The 27,875-nt window shown below is 36.7% G+C and overlaps 1 protein-coding gene across 1 annotated transcript; it reads right to left on the reverse strand.

The window, feature by feature from the left end:
• Window positions 1-1,169: 1,169 nt before the first annotated feature.
• On the reverse strand, window positions 1,170-27,875 carry LOC136161194 (zinc finger protein 420-like). The gene is given in 6 exon segments (XM_065925808.1): window positions 1,170-2,684; window positions 2,686-4,382; window positions 16,854-16,980; window positions 18,283-18,369; window positions 25,881-25,931; window positions 27,586-27,875. Coding segments are annotated over 4 exon segments (1,974 nt in total). The 5' UTR covers window positions 18,292-18,369; window positions 25,881-25,931; window positions 27,586-27,875; the 3' UTR covers window positions 1,170-2,543.

Here is a 27,875-nt window from a genome sequence, read left to right on the forward strand (position 1 = left end):
GGTCTGAGCCACCAACATTTATGTGAATTAATACATAGCCTCGTACCCACTTTTCTTTAACACAAGAGCAGCATGTCAAATTATGTCCTCTATTCAAAACTCTCCAAGGTCTGCCCATTTCCCTCAGAATAAAATCCAAAATGCTTACAATGATTTACAAGATATGGTCCTGTTATCTGACCTCCTCTATCAATCATCCCTTTACACAGACCTTTACTATAGCTTCCCCCATAGTCCTCAAATATACCAGCAGAGTTCCACTGTGAGGCCTTCGCTCTAACTTTTTCTGTCTAGTATGCTCTTCCCTTAGATAACACAGACTTACTCCCTCACACCTTCAAATCTTGATTCAGATCTTTCCTTCTCCATGGTCTACTCTGGTCATTCTGATTCATACAGCAACAAATATTATCATATTCCTCCCAACTCCTTTTGAAAGACCCCCCCATACCATTTATGTTCTAACATACTCTACAATTTATTATTCCATCTCCTTCTGCTAGAATTCTCATTAATATATTCCTAAACACCTATGATAGTAACTGGAATGTAGTAAATATGACTAATTTTAAAATGACTGGCTTGGGTGGGGAAAACATTTTAAAGTCTTTGCAAGGAGACTCCGTATCCTTACATGGATGGGGCAATGGTCTCATTTTTTTGTTCAGACGCTACTGAAGACCACTCTAAAGTGGCTTCAGTTAGGAGTAGAGAATCAATTTTGTCATTTTGAATCCCACAATTTACAAAATTAAGAAGTTGCCATTAACCTGGATGAGCACCTGCAGGCCTGAGACAGCATCTCTTAATAAAGCAATACTGTTTTCAATCTCTGCTAGCAGGCTCTCTCTAGCTAATTCTACACAGGGTATCTTACACAGGATATTACTGAAAGAAAGCAGCAAAAAATACCCAACACACACACTCTGAGTCACTCCTACCATTTCCTCTAACATTAAAGCCTTAATTGGTACAAGACCTTTCTTGTAAGATGGTAAAGAGACTGCTCATTTCAGTTCTCCAGCCAGAATTGAGCATATATCCTCATTACCCATCACCCTAAGTTAATACCATATTTGAGATTTCTTTTACCCACAGCATTCCACTTTCAGGTACAAACTTTTATATCCATTGTAATTTTTAGTGCCAATAACAAAATGACAACAGCATCAACAAACAAGTTTAATTTTATATAAAGAAATACAGAAGGCAGGCAGACCCAAAATGGTATGGCTGTTCCATAAAATCAATATAAGTGCAGACATGTTCTGTATGTAATCCTGCTCCATCATCCTTAATACTCAGATACCATTCTCAAAGTTCCTACAGAATTGTCAGAGCTGCAGATTTAAATATCCACATTGTAGGCAGTGAAACAAAAAAGTGCAAAAGAGGAAATTATTTCTTAAATGTCCTATTCATACAAACACTTCTTCCAGCTTATAGATCTGCAAGGGATGCTGAGAAATTTTTCAGCCAAGAATTCTATTACTGGAGAAAAAAGAATGAATTTGGGTAGGGAAATAGTCTCTGATACAGACTCACATCATTTTTCATTGCAAAATAGCCTATAATATCAGTTTTTTTAGTTTAACTCAAAAGCTGTGCATTCAAATTTTAAAAAATTTCTTAGTAGAAAGATTTATTTTGGCTATCCTTTTTTTTTTTTCCCTTTCTAAGTAACACTCTTACCTAGTGGTCAGAGATGGCAGAAAATATGAGCTTTTGGACTTTGTTACAATTCAAATCTCTTCAACGATTCACTGATTAAATCTACAGAGTTCTTTTTTACATTATGAATTTCCTCTTATAGCATATGGGATAAGATGTAAATGAAAGCATTCTTGTATTCATTACAGCATACAGTGCCCTCCTCTCAAATAATCAAGGTTCAGTGCTAATGAAAGATTTCTCAATATTCATTATACTAATAAATGTCTTCTCGTGCAAATTATCTAAAATAACACGAGTAATATAATGATAGCTAATATTTGTAAGATGCTATGTTGAAGGCACTGGTCTAAGAACCTTACATTTAATAACTTATATAATACTTCTGGGAATCTTATAAGGAAGGTATTCTTCTTAGGTCTATCTGATAACTGAGTAAACCAAAGCAGCAGTTAATTATCATGTTAAACATCACAAAGAAAAGCAACTGAAACAGTCAACATAATTTTGAAAAAGACATATGTCTATGGCTAAAAGTTTTCCTGTATTTACATGAAGAGAATTATTGTCTATTATAATTTGTTAAAGTTGAATAGGTTTCCAGTCATGACAGGTTTTTCTACATGGATTACATTAGCATTATCTTTCCCCCATACAAATTCACTGATTCTGAATTTTATGAAGCAAATGTGTTTACATGTTCACATTTTAAGAATTCTTGATGATAATGAATTAATGACCAGAGAAGGCTCTCTATATTAATTACAAGCATCAGGTAATTCATATATAAACTTGTGAACCATGACTGAAGTCTATCCCACATTCCTTATATTCAAAAGATTTCTCACTGATATGAATTCTTTGATGTTGAGTTAGTTGTGAACCTCGAGTAAAGGCCTTCCCACATTCCCGACACTGATATGGTTTCTCACCAGTATGAACTCTCTGATGTCGAGAAAGATGTGAGCTTTGAGTAAAAGCTTTTCTACACTCTTTGCATTCATAGGGTTTCTCACCAGTATGGATTCTCTGATGTAAAGTAAGTTGAGAACCGTGACTAAAGGCCTTCCCACATTCCTTGCATCCATAGGGTTTTTCTCCAGTGTGAATTCGCTGATGTTGAGTAAGTTGTGAACCACGAATGAAGGCCTTCCCACATTCCTTGCACTGATATGGTTTCTCACCTGTATGAATTCTCTGGTGCTGTATAAGTAGTAAGCCACGAGCAAAGGCCTTCCCACATTCATTACATACATAGGGTTTCTCACCAGTATGAAGCCTCTGATGCTGAGAAAGATGTGAACTCTGCGTAAAGGCCATTCTACATTCTTTACATTCATAGGGCTTCTCGCCAGTATGAATTCTCTGATGTTGAGTAAGCTGTGAGCCACGAATAAAAGACTTCCCACATTCCTTACACTCATAGGGTTTCTCACCAGTGTGAATTCTCTCATGCTGAGTAAGTTCTGAGCCACGACTAAAGGTCTTTCCACATTCCTTACACTCATAGGGTTTTTCACCAGTGTGAATCCTTTGATGTCGGGTAAGGAGGGAGCCACGATTAAAGGCCTTTCCACATTCCTTACACTGATAGGGTTTCTCACCAGTATGAATTCTCTGATGTTGAGTAAGTTGTGAGCCATGACTAAAGGTCTTTCCACATTCCTTACATTCATACGGCTTCTCATTGGTATGAATTCTCTGGTGTTGAGTAAGTTGTGAGCCACGGATAAAGGCCTTCCCACATTCTTCACATTTATAGGGCTTTTCACCAGTATGAATCCTCTGATGTTGCATAAGCAATGAGCCACGAATAAAGGCCTTTCCACACTCCTGACATTCATATGGCTTTTCCCCATTATGTATTTTCTGATGTTGAGAAAGCTGTGAGCCACAAATAAAAGCTTTGCCACATTCCTTACATTCATAGGGTTTTTCACCAGTATGAATTCTCTTATGAAGAATAAGTTGTGAGAGTTGTGTAAAGACCTTCCTACATTCTTTACATTCATAGAGTTTCTCACCAGTATGAAGTCTCTGGTGCAGAGTAAGTTGTGAGTTCTGAGTAAAGGCCTTCCCACACTCTTTACATTCATAAGGTTTCTCCCCAGTATGGACTTTTTGATGTCGGGTGAGTTGCGAGCTTCGAATAAAGGCTTTCCCACATTCTTCACATTTATATGGTTTTTCACCAGTATGAATCCTATGATGTAAAATAAGTTGGGAGCTCTGAGTAAAGGCCTTCCCACATTCCTTGCATGCATAGGGTTTCTCACCAGTATGAAGTCTCTGATGAAGACTGAGCTGTGAATCACGACTAAAAGCCTTCCCACATTGCTTACATTCATAGGGTTTTTCACCAGTATGAATACTCTGATGTTGAGTTAGGTGTGAGGCTCGTCTAAAGGCCTTCCCACATTCCTTACATTTATAGGGTTTCTCAGTAGAATGACACCGGGAATGTTGAGATAAATAAGCATGATGGTTGAAAATAGACATTTTGTCATATATGATCATTCCTTGACTGAAATATTCCTCCTGATTTTCTTGTTGCTTTTCCAATGTGCCTTTGACTTCCAAATAATCTCTGGAACTGGAGTTCTCAAGATCACAGTTTTCAAGTCTGGCACTCATTTCCCATTGGGATAATTCTATTTCATAAATGTCTTCTTTTGGAGATAAGAGCTTGTTTGCCCCCCTTGAGGGCAAGTCTGAAAGGTAAGAGAAAAATTTCTGTTGTCATTTCAAAAGAACTTCCATAGTAGCAAAGACTGTATATGAAAATATATATATGGAAATAATATCCATAGGAAGTAACCTCAGTGTTTTTCAAATATGATGTACTACTTACCTTTCACATCAGAACCTGATATATATTTAGTTTTATAAAACAATACCTATTCTGTTTTCTATTCTATTCTACACTACACTATTTAGTCATCTTTTTCCTCTCTACTCCACCTTCTCTCACACAGAATCAAAAACCACTAAATTGATTTCATGCCACAGTAATGTGTTGCTGGGGCTTCCCTGCTGACTCAGTGGTAAAGAACCCACCTGCCAATGCAGGAGATGTGGGTCGGGAAGATCCCCTGGAAGTTGAATTAATTACAAATGGCCAATGAGTTCATCAATCATGTCTATTTAATGAAGCCTTCATGAAAAACCCTAACAGAAGGGATTCAGAGAGCTTCTGACTCAGTGAATACACTGAAGTGCTAAAAGAGAGGATATGGAAGCTCTGCAACTCTTCTCCATACCTTCCTAAGGTATAAGCCTTACAGTTGGCTTTTTTTTTTTTTCCTGTAATGCAAGAGTATGAGTTAAACTTTGATTGTCAAAGCATTCATTTCAAGCATGTCTGGACCAATAAACATGCTGTCAGCCACACAACTAGGTAAAGAGGCAGGCTGAGTCAGGCTGCATCCCCACAGTAAGCTCCTTTGTTTTAGAGACCTTAGTTGATTTCAATAATTGACCATCTGGGCCACTTGTTTTTTTATCTTCCCACGCTTTAGACTCCCAATTCCACCTTTTAAATTCACTAATGAATGGGCCTGTGAAATCCTCAACCCCAGTTAAAGCAGAACCCCAGGCTCACAAGCATGCCTGTGTACTACTGGCTGGCTCTCTTTTTCTCTCCTGCATTCTCTTCCCTAACAACCTCACTGTGTGGCCTCAGATGTGCTATGTAATTTCCAGGTCCTGTAAGTAAATAAACTTCTATTTTCTCAAAGTTTTCCTGATACATACTGCTGATACATACTTACTTGCAATCATCGTAAGAACTACAAGGGCTGGTCTGGCCACAGTATTGATTATTGATAGGCTGATTCCAACATAAACAGTAAAAACTAAGCATTTCTTTCATTTAGCTGTTCCTGAGTTGTATCCTTTATAATAAACTGCTAAGTGTCAATGTTTCTCTAAGATCTGTGAACCATTCTAGCAAATTATTGAACCTGAGATTTATAGCCACTGAGAAACCCTGATTTATAGCCAGTCAGTCAGAAGTACCTGTGCCAACCTGGAACTTGGAATTGTCATCTGAAGTGGTGCTCAATCTTATTGGACTGAACCCTTAACTTGTGGTGTCTGTACTACTCTGCAGAGTTAGTGTCAGAACTGAGTTAACTGTAGAATACACAGTTGGTGTCCACCAAGAACTAGAGAATTGCTTGGTATGGGAAAATTCACACATCTAGGATCAAAAGTGTTGTGTAAGTAGAAGGAAACAGTATCTTTCCCCCTTTTAGGACCTAATATAAACAGACAAGAAATAAAGACAGAGTAGACTGGAACATAAGATGGGTAGATGGGTAAAACCAATGACATGTTAACACATTACAATAAAATTAGAAATTACAAAAGCATGCAAAAAATATATAATGTAACTAAGATACTTTCATATGATTATTATAAAAGGAAAATGAAAGAAAACTAAAACTCACAATTTAAAACTAAATACCAAGAGCAACCTTGTGTGAAATCCCATGAGATTCAGCTAATGTACCACAGAAAACTTACAGCCTTAAATCCATTTATTAGAAAACAAGAAATAATTAAAAACAAGAGAATTAAGGTTCAACTCAAGAAGGAGAGAGAGAAATAAAGCAATTAGTTATCTAAAAATCAATAAACAAGTAAACTAGAATGCAGAAAGAATAGAAATGGCTAGCAAAACAACAAGTTAATTATTTGCCAACACCAATACATGATACAAAACTTTGACATGTAGGAAAAAAATCAGATTGGGCACAAATCCAAAACACTGAAAAAGAAAAGACCTTAACTCCCCCAAGTCCAAAGGAATTCAAAAGTGCTTATGACAAAAAAACTATATATAACTCAATAGTAAATTATAAAAGTAATGAAATGGATGAAAATAATTTTTAAAATGACCCATGAAGATAGAAAATCTGAATATACATCCACATTAGAATTTAAAATTTGAGTTCAATGCCTATGCTCCTAAAAGGCAGTAGATACTGATGACTGACAGTATTACTGGCAAAATTACATATAACTGTTTTTGAACGTATAAATAGAGAAATCCACCCAAGTCATTTTACAAAATTAAATGAACTCAGGTAACAAAACTGGGCAAAGAAAGCTCAGGAAAACCAATCCAATATCACAAACAAACACAGGTAAATTTTCAAAATTAAAATATTAGCAACAGAGAATCTAGCTGTGTACTTAAGGACTAATACATCATCACATCATTATCAAATAAGGTTTATCCTACAAACGCAGAAATAGTTCAACATCAGAAAATATATTTTAAGACTGTATTAGAAACTCTAAGACCAAATGGCTTTTCCTTAACCTAATTAAGGGTATTTACCAGAAACCTACATAAACATATTTAATACAAAATTTTTAAATTAAACATTAGAAGCACCCCCAATTAGTTTGAAAAACAAAAATAACTGTTTTCAAAATGTGATATACTCAAATACTCCGCTCCTTCTACTGTTTAGTTTTCTTTTAATGGTACATATAGAAAAGGATCATACATTATATGTGGAGAGCAAATTATCAACCTAGAAATCCAAAATGATATCCACTGAAAAACTATTAGATATTTTTGTAAGGCTATTATCCATTTATAGAGATGAATATTTCACTCTATCTATGTATGTGTATTTATAGCTATGAATTTTTTCACAGAACAAAATATTCCTATTTATAATATGAACAAAATTTATGAAGTACTAGGGAAATTACTTACCAAGAAATGTGCAAGATCTTTTAAAAAGGCAATGAAACTTTACAGAGGACATAAAAAGAAAAGTAGATATAGTATGTTCAAAGGTAGAAGGACACAATACTGCAAGTATATGAACAGTGGTCAGATTTCACCAAAACACCAAGAAATGCTAGGTAATATATGACAAACATCCTTTTACAAGTATGCCACAGTTAAAAAAAAGTAAAGGAGATCCAAAGCGGGCAAAATGAAGAGATCATCAGAAGCCAGAGGTTAGCATGCTTTGAAGTCACAGCTACCCTCGGGACATTTGCTGACTTCACTTGCCTGTCTCTTAACGATATGGAAAAAACCCAAGAGACAAAAAGGTCAAGGAATGGCACTGATTCTCTTCACAAAATCAGAACTGTCCAGGCCTACAGAGAAAGGAAAGGAAAAAGATCCATCTGACCTCAAAGGAAAATGACAAGGAACATTTTTATCTTGCCTTAGACTCTCTATGAAATGAAAAAATGCTATGGATAATTCATCATTACACAAGAGCCCCATGCTTGCAAGAAACTGAAGAATTAGACTGGCCTCACAGGAACTGTAATTATTAAATGATACATGTAATATAAATGCTTGAAATATATGGAAATATAAAATCAAAATGAGAGGAAGAGAATATATAGAAGAAATGACAAGATCTAAAGGAGAGGGAAAATGACAAAGTTCTAGAAATAAAGAAAGAAAACAATATAATCAATTATATTAAGATCTTAAGAAAATATCTTAGAGAGAAAATACAGATTACTTACAAAAGGAACAACAATGAGACAGATGGCAGACTTCTCAAGAGCAACAACAGAAGCCAGAAGACAGTGGAATAATATCTTCAGAGCGCTGAGAAAAAAATAATTGTCAGTATAGAATTCTATACCCACTTAAATCATCAGGTAAAAATAAAGGTGAAGCAAAACTATAAATGAAGAGTATTTACTAATAATTGGTCTTGCCTAATATATTTCATAATAAAAAAAACAATCCCAGTAGGAAGGTATTATGGAAGAGGAACAATGTGCAAATAAAAGGATAATCATGTGAATAAATCTACAACCAAATACTGAAACAATAAAACAAAATTAATGCCCAGTGTGGGGGGTTAAAGGAAACAACTAAAATATTAGTCAACAATAACATATCAGATAGGAAAGATTAATCAAAATGAAAGTATTCTAACATTCTTTATATTGTCCTGGGAGAAGGGAGATATTGTCACCTTTCGTAAGTATGTATTTGTTAAGTGACACAAACAATAATGGTAATGATTCAATGACCAAAATAGAAATACTCCCAAAATATTTAAACTCATGTAATCATAAGTACACGTGATTTAATTTTTTATCCACAAATTGACACATTTTTATGTCATGACTATCCAGTGTTGATCAAAGTGTAGAAAAAGAGTATAGTCACACACTGCTGGTACAATCCTGATAAAAATTTTGTGAAAATGAAATGTGTATTTGACACAGACATGTCAATTTCACATCTTTTTATAAATTTCTACTCATTGCCACAGCAGCCATCAATTCATTTCAAGGTAGATAGCAAACACCCTCTTCCAACAACACAAGAGAAGACTCTACACATGGACATCACCAGATGGTAAACACCGAAATCAGACTGATTAAATTCTTTGCAGCCAAAGATGGAGAAGCTCTATACAGTGAGCAGAAACAAGACTGGGAGCTGACTGTGGTTCAGTTCATGAACTCCTTATTGCCAAATTCAGACTTAAAGTGAAGAAAGTGGGGAAAACCACTAGACCATTCAGGTATGATCTAAATCAAATCCCTTATGATTATACAGTGGAAGTGAGAAATAGATTTAAGGGACTAGATCTGATAGACAGACTGTCTGATGAACTATGGATGGAGGTTCATGACATTGTACGGGAGACAGGGATCAAGAAAAAGAAATGCAAAAAAGCAAAATGGCTGTCTGAGGAGGCCTTACAAATAGCTGTGAAAAGAAGGGAAGCGAAAAGCAAAGGAGAAAAGGAAAGATATACTCATTTGAATGCAGAGTTCCAAAGAATAGAAAGGAGAGATAAGAAAGCCTTCCTCAGCAATCAATGCAAACAAATAGAGAAAAACAATAGATTAGGAAAGACTAGAGAACTCTTCAAGAAAATTAGAGATACCAAGGGAACATTTCATGCAAAGATGGGCTCAATGAAGAACAGAAATGGTATGGACCTAACAGAAGCAGAAGATATTAAGAAGAGGTGGCAAGAATACACAGAAGGACTGTACAAAAAAGATCTTCATGACCCAGATAATCACGATGGTGTGATCACTCACCTAGAACCAGACATCCTGGAATGTGAAGTCAAGTGGGCCTTAGGAAGTATCACTATGAACAAAGCTAGTGGAGGTGATGGAATTCCAGTTGAGCTATTTCAAGTCTTAAAAGATGATGCTGTGAAAATGCTGCACTCAATATGCCAGCAAATTTGGAAAAATGAGCAGTGGTCACAGGACTGGAAAAGGTCAATTTTCACTCCAATCCCAAAGAAAGGTAATGCCAAAGAATGCTCAAACTACTGCACAATTGCACTAATCTCACATGCTAGTAAAGTAATGCTTAAAATTCTCCAAGCCAGTCTTCAACAATACGTGAACCGTGAACTTCCAGATATTCAAGCTGGATTTAGAAAAGGCAGAGGAACAAGAGATCAAATTGCCAACATTAGTTGGATCATCGAAAAAGCAAGAGTTCCAGAAAAACATCTATTTCTGCATTATTGACTATGCCAAAGCCTTTGACTGTGTGGATCACAATAAACTGTGGAAAATTCTGAGAGATAGGAATACCAGGCCACCTGAACTGTCTCTTGAGAAACCTGTATGCAGGTCAGGAAGCAACAGTTAGAACTGGACATGGAAGAACAGATTGGTTCCAAATAGGAAAAGGAGTACGTCAAGGCTGTAAATGGTCACCCTGCTTATTTAACTTATATGCAGTGTATATCACAAGAAATGCCGGGCTGGATGAAACAAGCTGGAATCAAGATTGCTGGGAGAAATATCAATAACCTCAAATATGCAGATGACACTACCCTTATGGCAGAAAGTGAAGAACTAAAGAGCCTATTGATGAACATGAAACAGGAGAGTGAAAAAGTTGGCTTAAAGCTCAACATTCAGAAAACTAAGATCATGGCATCTGGTCCCATCACTTCATGGCAAATAGATGGGGGAACAGTGGAAACAGTGGCTGACTTTATTTTTTGGGGCTCCAAAATCACTGCAGATGGTGATTGCAGGCATGAAATTAAAAAATGCATGGTCCTTGGAAAAAAGTTATGACCAACCTAGACAGCATATTCAAAGAAGGCATTGGCGACCCATTCCAGTACTCTTGCCTGGAAAATCCCATGGACAGAGGAGTCTGGTAGGCTGCAGTCCATGGGGTTGCACAGAGTCGGACATGACTGAAGCAACGCAGCAGCAGACAGCACATTAAAAAGCACAGACATTACATTATCAACAAAGGTCCATCTGGTCAAGGCTATGGTTTTTCCAGTAGTCATGTATGGATGTGAGAGTTGGACAAGAAAGAAAGCTGAGGGCCGAAGAATGGATGCTTTTCAACTGTGGTGGTGGAAAAGACTCTTCAGAGTCCTTGGACAGCAAGGAGATCCAACCAGTCCATCCTAAAGGAAATCAGTCCTGGGTGTTCATTGGAAGGACTGATGTTGAAGCTGAAACTCCAATATTTTGGCCACCTCATGCAAAGAGCTGACTCATCTGAAAAGACCTTAATGCTGGGAAAGATTGAGGGCAGAAGGAGAAGGGGACGACAGAGGATGAGATGGTTGGATGGCATCACCAACTTGATGGACATGAGTTTTGGTAAACTCCAGGAGTTGGTGATAGACAGGGAGGCCTGGTATGCTGAGGTTCGTGGGATTGCAGAGACAGACACGACTGAGCAACTGAACTGAGCTGAACAATCCTTTATATGTGTGATTTTTAGCTTGTTGGCACTGAAATCCTATGTATGAGAGTGAGGCATATAGTTTATTACAAGACCTCTGCAAAGCAGTATGCAAACCAAATATTATATGTAGAAAGAATAACTATGTTTTATTATTAATTAAAACAATTAATATCTAGTAAAATATTTAACCTTCCATTAAAATGCTTAATTTTTCAAATATTACAATTACTGAAAACTACAAAACTGCATCTCTATTAAAATGAATAAAGTACATGTGATAAAAAATTAAAGATAACCAGTAAGAGCATATAAATGGTATATGTCTTCCAAACTAAACAAGGGAAGAAATGGACTTAAAAAAATAACTCTACCCATCCCAATTAAGGAAAGATTTTAAAAGGAATCAAAGAAGATCAGAGAGTAAGCCAAGGGAATTCCCTGGTGGTCCAGTGGTTAAGACTGTGCTCTCACTGTAGAAGGCACAGGTTTAATCCCTGCTGGGAAACTAAGATCTTGCATGCCACACACTCAAAAAAAAAAAAGAGTAAACCAAAAGCATCACAACAGGAGAGAAATAAATCCAAACATATTCATACTGACAATAACACTTAAATATAAAAAATAAATTCTCAGATAATATCTTATTACAGTAGTTACCAAACATGTCAGAACATTTATTTGAACAACCTAAGGAACCTTCAAAAAATAATATCAGTGTCCTGTACTCTGACTTAATTGGTCTGGGGTGTGGCTTGGGACCTGAAATTTTAAAAGGACCCCTGCTATTTCCCAAGTGTATATAAGTTTGGAAATAATTTCTATATATTTTTCCAAAGTGGTTATGCCAATTGATACCAACATCAGTAAGGTATAGAACTCTTAAAAGAAACAGATCTACTCATGTATAATTCATATACCTACAGTTCATTCATTTAGCATACATGCAACTCAACAGTTTTTACTATATTCACAGAGTTGTGTGTGCAACAATCATCACAATCAAATTTTATAACATTTTTGTCACTTCAACAAGAAACCCCATATTGATTAGCAGCCATTTTCAACTTCCCCATTTTCATTTTTCTATCCACCCTCACCTCCCAGCCCCCACCCCAGTACTGGGCAACCACTAGTACACTTTCTTTCTCTATGGATTTGTCTATTGTGGACATTTCATGTAACTGGAATCATAAAAATAGTCTTTGTGTCTGGCTTCTTACATTTAGCATGTTTTCAAGGTTCATCCATGTTGTATGTATCACAACTTCATTCTTTTTTAATTGTTGACTAATATTCCATTATAAGGGTATATCAGTTTTATTCATCCATTCAGCTGACAGACATTTGGGTCACTTCCATTTTTTTGCTATTGTGAATAATGAGGTATATAATACTTCTGCCTTAAATAGTTGTAAACACTTGATACTGTCATACTTCTTAATTTTTGCCAATCTAGTGTGTGTGAAACAATTATCTCACTGGTTTTAATTTGCATTTCCAGACTGCTAATGAGGTTAAAGTTTTTCATGATTATTGGCTATATGCATTCCCTTTTCCTTGAACTGTTTATAAATGTCTTTTACCTTTTTCTTAACCATCTATAGAAGATTTTTATACTCCACATACTAATTTAATTCTTCTGAATATGCATTGCAAGTATCTTCCACCAAATTCAAGGCTTATCTTTTATGTCTTTTTATAAAGAGAATAATTTCCATGCAGTCAAATTATCAATCTTAGAATGATTATTAATATTTTTTAAAAGAACTAAACAGAAGCTTTAGAGTTTTCCTCCAAATCTGTTCCTTTATAAAAACCTTTTATTGCTTGTCATTTTTGTGATTCAGTTTATTTCTTTGAATATTTCACCACTAGTTTGTACTTACATTTAAAAATTCCAATATGTGGAATCATTTGCCACAGAATCTGTTGTTTCCTTAGATTATCTATCACTCACCTGTGACCTGTTTCCTTGTGAGTTTGATGATATTTGTGAGCTCATCTTTTGTTGATCTTAATTTGTGAGAATTTTAAAGCCCTTTTACTTTGCTTCAGAGACAATATGCATTTGCTTCGGCCAGGATTCAGAGGGCATCACCTTAGAGAATAAAATGTCAACTCTTTTTTTTTCTATTCCTTAACTATATTTCTTATTACTCTGTCATTCACTTTTCTTTAGATAAAATGTTTTCCTATTCTTCCTACAAAGTTAATGCCCACCCCAAGCCCTTTACAGTTACTATTAATACTCCATCTACCTGAAATACTGTTCCCCCTGACTCACGCCCTTATTTAGGTAAAGTCTTTCTTCAAATACTACTTTCTTAGAGAGGTTTTTCCAAAATCTACCTAAAATAATGCACCCCTCCATTTGCCATTTAGTTATTTGCCTATTCTACTTTACCATTATTCATACTCTTTATTGCTACCTGCAATTGCTATATTTATTAAATAAATATATGTACACATACATATACACACATATTTTTGTTTCCTTATTTTCTTGTATTTCTCCCACAAGAATGTAAGTTTCAGCAGAATAGGATCCTTGTTTAGATCATTATTTCTCCAGTGCCTACTACAGTCATTGGCAGAGAATAGTCTTCCCAATAAATAAATATATTTTGAATAAACAAACATATTTTTTAAAATGGAGACAATAAATCTAAATACAAAAAAGTCTGGAAAGTAACTGACCCTCAAATTTATATAAAAGGGTTGTTATGGGGCGGGGGAAGGGGAGGGAAGAGGCAAGAGACAATTATATGCTAGTGACTTCAACAGTCCAAGGACCAAAGTCATTATTTACATAGGAAAATCACTTATTAAAGTTCTCATTGAAAATAAAATAAAATAAAGTTCTCATTGATATAGGCTCTGTTCCTTATTTTGCTATAGGAAAAAAATCAACTTTCTTTGACAATCACAGGTTCTTCCTGAGTTAATTTCCAATAAAAGGCAGTTCTAGCATATTCATTCTTTGTAAAATATGCAGTTCTTAAAATATGATATTCAACTAAAGAACACAAATAAGAGAATTTTTTTGTAATGGACTGTGTTCACTTGAATAATTAGTAAAATTCACTGATCCTCCATCTCACTATATTAATTATAAGCTCTTCTGTTGTCAGAAAAACCATACATTTCTGCACCTATTTAAAAAACAGTTATTAAAAAATATATTAAAAAATAGTTGCTTTGAAAGATCTAAATTGTAACAATGAATCATAGCTTACTTTTTTCTGGCAATACTGCAAGTGTCCCAGAATTCATTTCTCTCCCCTAATCATCAAGGAAGACAGAAGGAAGATAAGCAATTGTATTTAAAGGATAGAGGAGATAAATGTGCCCAATGAAACTATGGATGGAGGTTTACAACACCGTACAGGAGACAGGGATCTAGACCACCCCCAAGAAAAAGAAATGCCAAAAAGCAAAATTGCTGTCTGAGGAGGCCTTACAGATAGCCGTGAAAAGAGAAGTGAAAAGCAAAGGAGAAAAGGAGACATATACCCATTTGAATGCAGAGTTCCAAAGAACAGAAGGGAGAGATAAGAAAGTCTTCCTCAGCGATCAATGCAAAGAAATAGAGGGAAACAATAAAATGGGAAAGACTAGAGATCTCTTCAAGAAAATTAGAGATACCAAGGGAACATTTCATGCAAAGATGGGCTCAATAAAGGACAGAAATGGTATGGACCTAACAGAAGCAGAAGATATTAAGAAGAGGTGGCAAGAATACACAGAAGGACTGTACAAAAAAGATCTTCATGACCCAGATAATCATGATGGTGTGATCACCTAGAGCCAAACATCCTGGAATGTGAAGTCAAGTGGGCCTTAGGAAGCATCACTACAAACAAAGCTAGTGGAGGTGATGGAATTCCAGTTGAGCTATTTCAAATCCTAAAAGATGATGCTGTGAAAGTACTGCACTCAATATGTCAGCAAATTTGGAAAACTGAGCAGTGGCCACAGGACTGGAAAAGGTCAGTTTTCATTCCAATCCCAAAGAAAGGCAATGTCAAAGAATGATCAAACTACCACACAATTACACTCATCTCATACGCTAGTAAAGTAATGTTCAAAATTCTCAAAGTCAGGCTTCAACAATATGTGAACCATGAACTTCCAGATGTTCAAGCTGGATTTAGAAAAGGCAGAGGAACCAGAGATCAAATCGCCAACATCCATTGGATCATCAAAAAAGCAAGAGGGTTCCAGAAAAATATCTATTTCTGCGTTATTGACTATGCCAAAGCCTTTGACTATGTGGATTACCACAAACTGTGGAAAATTCTGAGAGATGGGAATCCCAGACCACCCAACCTGCCTCTTGAGAAACCTGTATGCAGGTCAGGAAGCAACAGTTAGAACTGGACATGGAAGAACAGATTGGTTCCAAATAGGGAAAGGAGTACGTCAAAGCTGTATATTGTCATCCTGCTTATTTAACTTATATGCAGAGTACATCATGAGAAATGCTGGGCTAGTTGAAGCACAAGCTGGAATCAAGATTGCCGTGAGAAATATCAATAACCTCAGATATGCAGGTAACACCACCCTTATGGTAGAAAACAAAGAAGAACTAAAGGGCCTCTTGATGAATGTGAAAGAGGAGAGTGAAAAAGTTGGCTTAAAGCTCAACATTCAGAAAACTAAGATCATGGCATCTGGTCCCATCACTTCATGGCAAATAGATGGGGGAATAGTGGAAACAGTGGCTGACTTTATTTTTTGGGGCTCCAAAACCAATGCAGATGGTGACTGCAGCCATGAAATTAAAAGACGCATGCTCCTTGGAAGAAAAGTTATGACCAACCTAAACAGCATATTAAAAAGAAGAGACATTACTTTCCAACAAAGGTCCGTCTAGTCAAGGCTATGGTTTTTCCAGTAGTCATGTATGGATGTGAGAGTTGGACAAGAAAGAAAGCTGAGGGCCGAAGAATGGATGCTTTTGAACTGCGGTGGTGGTGAAGACTTTTGAGAGTCCTTGGGTTGCAAGGAGGTCCAACCAGTCCATCCTAAAGGAAATCAGTCCTGAATATTCACTGGAAAGACTGATGTTGAAGCTGAAACTCCAATACTTTGGCCACCTGATGCGAAGAGCTGACTCATTTGAAAAGATCCTGATGCTGATAAAAATTGAAGGAGGGAAGAGAAGGGGACAACAGAGGATGAGATGGTTGGATGGCATCACCGATATGATGGACATGAGTTTGAGTAAACTCCAAGAGTTGGTGATGGACAGGGAGGCCTGATGTGCTACAGTCCGTGGGGTCACAAAGTATTGAACACGACTGAGTGACTAAACTGAACTGAATGAAACTATCCAATCTACTTCTAGCAATTTAAAACTATTCCTTTGAGAATAATACAAAATGCAGTTAATTACTTAAAAACAACCTTGAAATAATGGAAACAAAAGCAGCCATTCCAAAGATAGATCCTGAAATACTAGGGTAGATGTTCTTACCTAGTGACACCAAGTTACTATAGTTCTCCAACATCACATCTCTATACAAATCCCTTTGAGCTGAGTCCAGGCAATCCCACTCTTCCTGAGAGAAGTCAATGGCAACATCCCTGAACATCACTGATCTCTGAAACAGAAACATAATAGTAGTTGTGAAAATAAAGAACACACTTTTTTTAATGGAAGGGGAGATGACAGAGAGCTCTCTACAAAGAAGGGAACAGAGCAATTTGGCTGGGCAGTCTTTTACATGGATGAGACACTAAACAAATTGGTGCTTCTCAAGTTTCTTTTTATGCTTGTTGCTTTAGATAGAGTATCTATCTATGTTGCTGCATATAGAATATCTCATTATACACATAAATCTGGAAATTCATAAAGTAAATGCAACATCCCAATTAAAAGAAATAACACACAAAGTACCCTGTTCAACATGTATCTTATATGCCATACATGCTCAATAAATAAAAGTTTCTCTTTCTTCTCCATGTAAGAAGGAAAAACATTTGGTAAATTTTTCTGTAAAATCTTATAAAATCTCCATAAGATTTGTATAAAATGAGATAATTTACTGAAACCTCAGGTTCATTATATTAATATCAGAATATTACATCATAAGCATTTGCCTATTACCAACAATTTAATAAATACTTAAAATAGGCTGTACAATAGCTCCATGTACATAGCATATATCTGACTTAGTAAGTGTGCATCATTAAACACTTTAGGTTATATAAAAACCTCGTAAGCATTTCTTACTTTGGGAGTTTATAAGTCTCAACAGCATCATCATATGAATAATGATCTTTCTTGTTAGTATTCATCACTTAAAAAACTCACCTTTCGAAAAGAAAAAAAAAAAAAAACTCACCTTTTTCCTTGTTCTAAGCAACAGAAAGGTGGTATAGATAATCTAAACTTACACATTCAAGATTAGCCCAACATGCTGAATCTCAAAATGACCATGTTATTGGTACTGGTCAATCATGGATTCCCAGTAGATCCCTGATCCCTCTGTATTCAATCCCTAATCATGCTGCTAATCTTAAAAGCTCACAAAGCATGAGGTCTTGCTAAGTACAGACACTAAGCCTAGTCAAGAGCAAATCCTACCTTGTCTAACCAGGAAACTTATGTCTAAGAATTTCAAAGTTTTCCCCTGTGTGGTGTGTAAACATCTCTGTGTCTCTGACTTTGTTATATCAGTGCTCTCAGTCAAAGATGCTCATTGGATTTTTGCTTAAGTATGTGAGTACAAACTAGATTGGAAAGGCATATTTAGGGAAAACACTATCACTTATAACAATGGAACAAACAGGAAAGCGCATTCCTGAGTGGGGTGAGTCAGGAATGAAGTTTTCAGACTAAGCAATGCAAACATGCACATACGCTGTAAAAAAGTGATTATTTAAAGAGGGTACTGGTTTACCTGAGCCATGGTTTTTAGAGCTGCGAGACATGGTTGATCATCTTCTAGATTCCTATTTTAGAGAAGCACAGTCTGGAAAAGGTAGTGCTGGGGAGGAAAAAACAAAACCATGAGCCCATGCTTTGTACAAAGCTCCATATGGATAAGTCAGAGTTATCTTTGTTGTTTTCCTCTTCCTGTCTCTTTCTACTATCCACAAAATACACCCTAAGCAGGGGAGATACAGGTAGGTGACGGCTCTTACCCTGGTCAAACTCAATGCTCTCTCAATATACAAAAGAAAATATTTACAACTTCTCTGTTTCTAAAATGAAATTTGTAGGCAATAAGACACATTCATATACAGTATAGGAAATGGCAACCCACTCTAATACTCTTGCCTGGAAAATCCCATGGACAGAGGAGCCTGGCAGGTTACAGTCCATGGGGTCGCAAAGACTCGGACACAAGTGAGTGACTTCACTAACTTGTACCAAAAATAGAGATAATGCCCACCTGTTACATTTTAATATGTTAATGATCATACACAACAACACAGAAGGCACAGTGAAATACTTATGCTTACAACCACAGGAAACATGTGTTGACATCATTTATTTATAGTTGACATTTTAAAATAAAGGCCATATGTGTGTGTATGTGTGTGTCTGTGTCTGTAGAATCAAGGAAATACATTAACTACAAATAGAGACTTCTACAAGTATGTGATAATTGGCAAGTCAAACATCACAAGCAGTGTTACCACCAGTGCTGTAACTTTTAAAAATGTTTTTTTAAAACTCAGTAAATTTCTGAATAAAACAAAGTACAATCTTTTATCAATCAAACTATGATAGCATTCCTGGAAGATTTAGCTAACAGTAAAACTATACAATTAATAGTAAAAGAGAAAAGTTGAACAATTTGAAAAGTATGTGAGAGGTTCTAGACCCAAATAATAAACACATTCCACCCCGCCCCCAGCTGTGGTCCTCATTTTGCAGGTCACTGAATAATTTTTTTTGTTGTGCACTGCAGGACATCTAGATCAGAAGTTGGGCAAACTAATGCCCACCAACTATTTCTTAAAATAAAGCTTTATTGAAATACATCTATACCCTATACTCACTCATTTATATACTGTCTTTGGTGACTTCCACATTATAATGGCAGAGTTGAGAGCTGCAAGAGGCCGTATGGCCCATGAAGCCTAAAATATGTACTGTCCAGCCCCATACAGAAAAGCTGTCAAACCTATGATCTAGATTCATGGTTTGCTTCAGTCTTTCAAAAGCCAGAAGCCTTCACCCTCAGTCCAGTTATCTTAACACTGACAAGCACCCAGTTATATTTCTAAAACATCCCTGCAGAAAAGTCACTGCCTCTACGGAGAATCACTGATACAGGTGCTCAACAAATAATTAGAAACTCCACTTCTTCCAGCTGCAATAGATAACTGTGCCCATCATAACAATAAAGGAGAATTCTGGTGAAATGAAAATCACAATTAAAAATTCATCACAGAGCTAACGACACAAATTTAAGTGAACTAATTAAACTCCAAAAAGTGCCAAGTTTTTCTTAAAAGACATATTTGGATGCTCCCATTTCTGGCAGGTTTAAACTAAATTTTGCTTACCTTAAAGGTAAATAATCCAATTATTTCAATAAAAGGACAATATCAAAACAAGACAAAAAGCAGATTCCAACTATATGCTATCTATAAGAAACACACTTTAAATACAAAGACACAGATAGGTTAAAAGTTAAATGGAGAAATATATATCATACAAACGCTAAGCATAAGAAAGCTTGTGTACTCATATTAATATAAGGCAAAATAGATTTCAAGACAAAGAGTAATACTGGAAATAAATGATAAATTTATCAAGAAAACATAGCCATCCTAAATGTGTAGAGACTTAACAAAAAAATATCAAATACTGAAAGCAAACTTGACAGAACTAAAAGAAGAAATAGACAAATCCACAATCAGATTTGGAAATTTTAACATCTCTCAGTAACTGATACAACAAAGATTTTTAAAAATTAGTAACAATATAGAAGATTTATTCAAAACTATCAGGCACTGTGATACAATTGCTATCATACCCACCTGTCAAGAACATCACACTCAACTGTCAAAAACTGAGATGTGCTAGAGCGAGCTGAGCTGCCAGTTGTTAGAAAAGCTGAGGAAGACAACAGCCAAAATAAAGTACCAGTCAAGCCTTTAATCTTTAATCACTTATTAATCAGCTAGTATAAGCAAGAGGCTAACCAAGAGAAAGTGCTGACTCCCCTACTGCTGTATTGAGTACCAAGTCACAGTGGAGAAAAAGGATCAAGGTTTGCCTCCATATCCATGATAAGGAACTCTTGGCAGAGGTGCCTGATAAAGAGGTACTGAAGGACTTCCCTGGTGGTTCAGTGGATAACCATCTGCCTGCCCGTGCACAGGACAAAGAAAGGTTCAACCCCTGGTCTGGGAAGGTTCCCACATGCCACAGAGCAACTACGCACAGCGCCACAACTAAAGCTCTCTGCAACTAGAGAAAACCTGTGCACGGCAACAACCAGATAAATAAATAATTTAGATGTATTCTTTAAAAAGAGAGAGAGATTATAATGGAGGCACTTGGGTTAGACAGGCAGGTGTGTGTAAGAGCATGACTGGCGAGGGGGCCTGAGTCCTGGACTACAACTCCCTTAGGATAACCACAACCAAAGTACTAAAAATATTTTAAGTTTTGAGCCATTCAGAGTATATTTTCTGGTCTTGGTTCACACACAGTTAAATCAGAAATAACAATAAGAGTTCTAGTAGAAACTCCAAATATTTGCAAACTAAACACACTTTTAAATAACCCATAGAAGAAATCACAGGAAATCAGAAAATAGACTGAACTGAGTGACTATGAAAACACAACTTATTAGAACTTCCCTGGAAGTCTGGTGGTTAGGACTCCATGGTTCTCTTGCAGCGGGCATGGGTTCAATCTCAGGTCAGGGAATTTAGATTCCACAAGCTGCAACTCAGCAAATTTTGTGGGCTGTAGCAAGACCAGTATTTAAAGGAAAATTGATAGCTTTAAATGATAGGTAAAAAGGGAGGTATACCATCAGTGATTTAGGTTCCCATGTTCAGGAGCTGGCCAAACAACAAATGAAGCTCAAAGTAAGAGGAAAAGAAATAAAGAAATAAACACAAAATCCACAATGGATTCAAAATGGATCCATTAAAATCCAAACTGGGTTAATAGGGAATCAACAAAGTAAAAAATGTTTTCTTTCAAAAGATTAATACAATTGATAAGTTTCCAGCAAGTCTATGGAGAAAAAGAAATTACCAATATGGAGAATACACTACAGACTTCACAGGCATTAAAAGGATAATGCAACTCTATGCCAACAAACTTGACAATATGAATAATATGGACAAATACCTTAAAAGACAAATTATTAAAAGTCACACAAGAAGAAACAAAAAATAAACTGCCCCATATATATTACAGAAATTGAATTTTCAGTAAAACAAAACAAAACACCCTGTCCACAGAGAGGACCCAGATGACCACCAGTAAATTTTACCAACATTTAAGGCTGATATAGTACTATTCTTTCATAAACTTTTTCAGAAAGTAGGAAAAAGAGTAAACATTCTTTTTTATATTTTTAGGCAAAAAAATCCATAATACCAAACCTGACAAAAATATTACAAGAAAAAAAATTACAGTTCAATATCTCTCATTAACACAGACACACAAAAAATTGTAAAATATCAAATAGACTCCATTTGACTTTGGAACTGTGTTTCATATAAGACAAAATTAAATCAAACTGGAAAAAAAAATCCCTAAGAACCAAAAGCTAATTGAAACAAACTTATCTGTTCATAATACTAGCATGCTAAACACAGAAAGGAAGTGTTTATTTCAAGGAACTTTAAAATGTATACATTTGACATTAGATTCTAAGTGCAATATAACCTACAGATGAAATAACTAGAAACTGTTTTTCAGCAGTTATACTGTTATTAATGATATTGGCATTGTTATTACTAAAACATTCACATTCTGAAATAATTATATCAGGTGTATATATATATATCAGGTATATTAATGAGAATGAAGCAAATATGTGATTAGCTTAATGTTATTAAGAATAAAGATTTCTAGAGTACAAAAAGAGATACAAATGTAAAAATTAAGAAAAACTATAACCTTTAAATTCATTGGAAATATCAGTATAAACTCAGGATCTATTTTTCTCCTTTTAAAAAATACATATGTAACCAGCTCTATAAAAACCTACAAGCAATAACAACCAGAAGCAATGAAAACTATTATCCTAATTGTGTCTTATTAAAACAGTTTACCACTAAAAGGAACCACAGCTCCATACAGAAGTGGCTGATTTCATATTTAACACAGGAAAATGTATTAGATGGGCCGAGAACATCTTGTTACACCAGAAAATTCGGAATCTACCAAAGACTCCAAAAGCCATCATAAGGAATTCAAAAGGAGCCAAATCAGAAGTAGTAAAGAGGATCCCACTAATAAAAGATAATTTAAGTTTTAATAAGAATAACTGCTACAGACTGAACATACCAAACATATTTGAATTGACAAGTTCTTAATGATAATTTAAAAGAAAAATATAGGATAAATTTTGAAAGATACTGAAAAATAATGAGATGTAAAATCAAGCTTTCATCCTACTTTTTTTCTGCCATATTTTAGTTCTTCCACCAGGGACTAACCCTGGGCTCGGGCAGTGAGATCACCAAGTGCTAACCACTGGACCACCAGGGAATTCCGTATTCTACTTTTTTTGCATAAGCTATACTTCAGAGTAACTAAGACACTGATGACAGGATGGTTCCCTTTGTAGAAGTATCCCAGCTAATAAATGCAGAAGAAATGATAGAATTAAATAATATTCTGTAACTTCTGAAAAAATAATGGATTCTAAAGGAAAGATTATCAGTGGCTGCTAACATCACATAAAGGAAAACAAAATGTTATCACTACTTCAGATACATACAAACACATACACTTATATATATATATCACTTGAGAGAAAAGTAGAATAAAGGTAAGTCCAGGGAGTTATCTACAGAGGGAAGAAACAAGGTGAAAAGGACAGGAACGGATGCTAGACTTCTCTAAATTCACCTTATTCTACAGTTTTGATTTTAGGAATATGTAAACATTTTATGTGATTTTAAAACAAAATTAAATCAAAGTGGTGGGAAGATAATCCCTAAAAGTAGAAAACAAGGTGAAACAAAGGAGCCTGTGTCTCTCAAGTTGATGGTTTACCTATAAGAAAGGTGTTATTATAGGTGACTTTGAAAACACAGAATTTGATTATAGATCCTTTAGTGGGTTATGTCCTGTTGAACTACATGAAGTCTGGGCTGTTTTCTGTATTTATAAGATTAGTGAAAATGTTGACCTTGTTATTTTGAAACTCTTCCTCTCAATCCAAAAGGAAGCAGAAAAAAAATGGAAAAAGAAAGAACAGATGGAACAAATATAAATGGCAAGATGACAGATTTGACCCAAACTACCAATAACCACACTAAATACAAATAGGAAAAACACTCCAATTAAAAGATGCCTATTGTTAAACTGGATAAAAACACAAGATCCAACTAACTGCTGCCTACAAGAAATGCACTTTATCAGAACACAAATAGGTTAAAAGTACAGAAAAAGACTGGACCTTAAATAAAGTTGAGGCCAAAGAATTGATGCCTTTGGGGAACTGTGCTGAAGAAAACTCTTGAGAGTCCCTTGGACTGCAAGTAGATCAAACTAGTCAATCCTAAGGAAATCAACCATGAATATTCATTGGAAGGACTGATGCTGAAGTTCCAATACTTTGGCCACCTGATGTCAAGAGCCAACTCACTGGAAAAGATCTTAATGCTGGGAAAGATTGAAGGCAAAAGGAGAAGCGGGCGGCAAAGGACAGATGGCTAGATAGCATAGCCAGTTCAATGGACATGAATCTGAGCAAATTCCAGGAGATAGTGAAGGACAGGGAGGCCTAGCATGCTACAGTCCATGGGGTCACAAAGACTCAGACATAACTTAGTACCTGAACAAAAATAACATAGAAAAAGATATACCATGCTAACATTAATGAAAAAAAGCTGAAGTGGCTATATTAAATATCAGATAAATTAAATGTTCAGAGCAAAGAATATTACCAGAGGAAACCATTTCAGAATGATAAAGGGGTCAATTCAACATCTGGACATATAGTCTGAAATATTTATGTAACTAATAATAGAGCTTCCAAATAAATGAAGCATAAACTGATAGAAATTACAGAGAAAGAGATAAATCCAAAAAAAAAAAAAAAAAGAGGTAAATCCAACTCACTCAATAAGAGTACAGAAGATTTAAGGGGGCTTCCCTGGTGGCTCAGGGGTAAAGAATCTACCTGCAATGCAGGAGATATGGGTTTGATCCCTGGGTTGGGAAGATCCCCTGGAGGAGGACATGGCAACCCACTCCAGTATTCTTGCCTGGAGAATCCCATGGACAGAGGAGCCTGACAGGCTCTAGTGCATAGGGTTGCAAAGAGTTGGACACAACTGAAGCGACAGAGTTTAGCACATAGATTTAAACACTACCAATCCATCTGTCTCAGCAAGTATTAATAGAACCTTACGCCTAACAGTGGCAGAATACAGTTTTTTCAGTGCACACCAAACATTTATAGGAGAGCCCACACGTTCTGGGTCATAAAATAAATTTTCATAAATTTAAAACGATTCAAGTCATATGAACTATATTCTCTGAACATAATGGAATGAAATTAGAAATCAGTAGCAGAAAAACATCTGGAAGATCCTTAAAATGTTTAAAAACTAAATAAAGTGTTGTTAAATAACCCATACGACAAAGAAGAAAAAAGGCAAATTAGGAGGGATTGTGAATTGAAGGCAGAATAACTGAAATAAGATTACCAAGTGATAACTTTTAAGGTGGGCATATGATAGTTCATTACACTTTTGTGTATCTCTGAAAAATAAACAAAAAAAGTTAAAAAAGAATGCTGCTATGTCAGAAATAGCACAACAGAGCTCTTCCTTTTTAAATTTATGGATCTCAAGGTCCTTCTTCCTCAATTTAACCACTTCTAGAAAGCATTCATGGAGAGGGCAATGGCGCCCCACTCCAGTACTCTTGCCTGGAAAATCCCATGGACGGAGGAGCCTAGTAGGCTGCAGTCGATGGGGTCCCGAAGAGTTGGACACAACTGAGCGACTTCACTTTCACTTTTCATTTTAATGCTTTGGAGAAGGAAATGGCAACCCACTCCAATGTTGTTGCCTGGAGAATCCCAGGGACGGCAGAGCCTGGTGGGCTGCCGTCTATGGGGTTGTACAGAGTCAGCCACGACTGAAGTGACTTAGCAGCAACAGGAAGCATCCATTACGATTAACTGCACATATATTCCTTGCTCCCAGTCTACAGAAAATGGCCTGGCCTCGCCATCATTTGAGAAGGCTTAGGTGGGACATTTCAAAAAGAAAAGATTTTACGTCCTGAAAAAATAAAATCATTTCATGAAACAAAGAGGAAACATATACACACCTTGAAGATTGCTTCTGACTGTACAACAGTCATTCTTCCTTCCTCTGGGTGCTACTCTCAGAGGGGAAAAAAAAAGAAACATGAGATACTGGGCCTTTCTGAGGGTATATTCTAAATTAGAACCCCCACCCCATTACTACCCCTCATTTAATATAGAGGAAAATCTGAAGGAGACTAGAACAGTTCTGCACTATATGGGCCAAGATCGCAGCCATCTTGGGCTAGAATGTTTCTGAATTCAAAGCTGTCTGTTGGAGACAAGAGTGCTGCAGTGGAGTGTACAGTTTCCCAAGTCTCTGACTGACTCTTCTAGCACACTCTCTGGAAGTATTCCCACTCCTGGAATTCCATTACATTTCCCAGTGACCTGTCTTGAAGGTGCCATCAGTTCTAAAATTCTCATCTCAAGACCAGATCTGTGCTTTAGAAATAACTAATATTCTTGAATCAGGAGTTCAATTTCTGATTTATTCCTTCCTGGCATTTTTCTGCATTCAAAACCCTGAAGGTTATAAGGTGAGAGGACATCAGCAAGCAGTAGGGAAGTTACATCTTAAATCCCACAGCAAACTAAGGATAAATATGCAAAATGAAGCGCCACAGTCAATGTGTGAAAAGAGGGGAAATGAATCACTGTGATCAAAAGAGAAAGAAGTCATCCTCAGAGGACCACATGGGATTCCCTTTTTTTTTTTTTTTTTTAATATTTATTTATTTGGCTGTTCCAGGTCTTAGTTGCAGCATGAAGGATCTTTAGTTGCAGCATGCGGGATTTAATTCCCGAGCCAAGGATGGAACCCAGGACCCCTGGATGGGAATCAGGGAGTCTTAGTTACTGGATCACCAGCGAGGTACCCACATGAGATTCTTGATCCACAGGCAGACTCAGCCCCAGAATGAATCCAGAAATACCAAGAAGCAATTTTACCTCTGTACCCAGCTAAACTTCCATAAGGTCGCAGGCTATGAAACATACAAATGACTTACAGAGTCACACACAATCACATTTCCACAGTCTCACAGCCAATCACAATAACCAAGTTAACGCTACACTGTCTGACCATCTAGTCTGAAAATCCAGTCCTACACCGAACATACACATCACTCAAGCACATACAAGCACCCTGCTGGGGACACACACAGCCCAAAACAACCTTTCACAACAGCACTTACTCTTTTCACTGTCATTCAATCAGATAGTCAAAAAACACAAGCAAGTACCAGTTCGAGGAAATAAGCAATCACAAACATCGTGTTACAGAAACACTGTCATAACACCTCAAAGTCACAGCCAAACCCCAGTAACACACACACAACATCAAAGTAACACAAGCACTTCCAAACAGCCTGTCACAAAACTGTCGCACACCGCAGTCTTGAACAAACGGTCCACACACAATTATACTGTCACATAAGCACATTTCCACTCAGGTAAGCACGCGGTCAGGAACACAGTCAAAGCAGAACTACCACATCCTCAGAGTCACAAACAACTCACACTCACACAAACCCTTACACACAAAACCACAGTAGTACACGCCCATTCGCCGATACGGTAACCAATACCAGGTTGCCTGTCGCGCGCGCGCGCGCGCACACACACACACACACACACACACACACACACCAGCAGGAGACACGGCCACACACGTTAATTCCAGTGACGCTTCCTCGGAGCGTTTCCGCCCTGGCGTTCCGGACATACCTCGACAGAGGGTGCAGTTCAGGCCCCAGGATCTGGTGTCCGGAATCCCTGCCCGGTTTCGGGTTCGCCCGCCCTGCGGGAGCCAGGCCAAACTCTTCCAGGGACGCAGCCCTCTCCCCATGCGACGTCCCCAAATCGCGCGAAAAAACGGAAATGAAGCCGCGTTCGGGACGCGGTGGCTCTGGGAAATGTAGTCCAACTCCGGGCAGGCTGTGGCTGGCCGGCCAGGACGCTAGGAGACCTAGTTCACTAACTCCCGGCGGGGTTCGTGGACCCCACTGCTGCTAGAA

Source organism: Muntiacus reevesi, chromosome 2 (genome assembly GCF_963930625.1).
Source record: "Muntiacus reevesi chromosome 2, mMunRee1.1, whole genome shotgun sequence".
NCBI classification, from domain to species: Eukaryota; Metazoa; Chordata; class Mammalia; order Artiodactyla; family Cervidae; genus Muntiacus; species Muntiacus reevesi.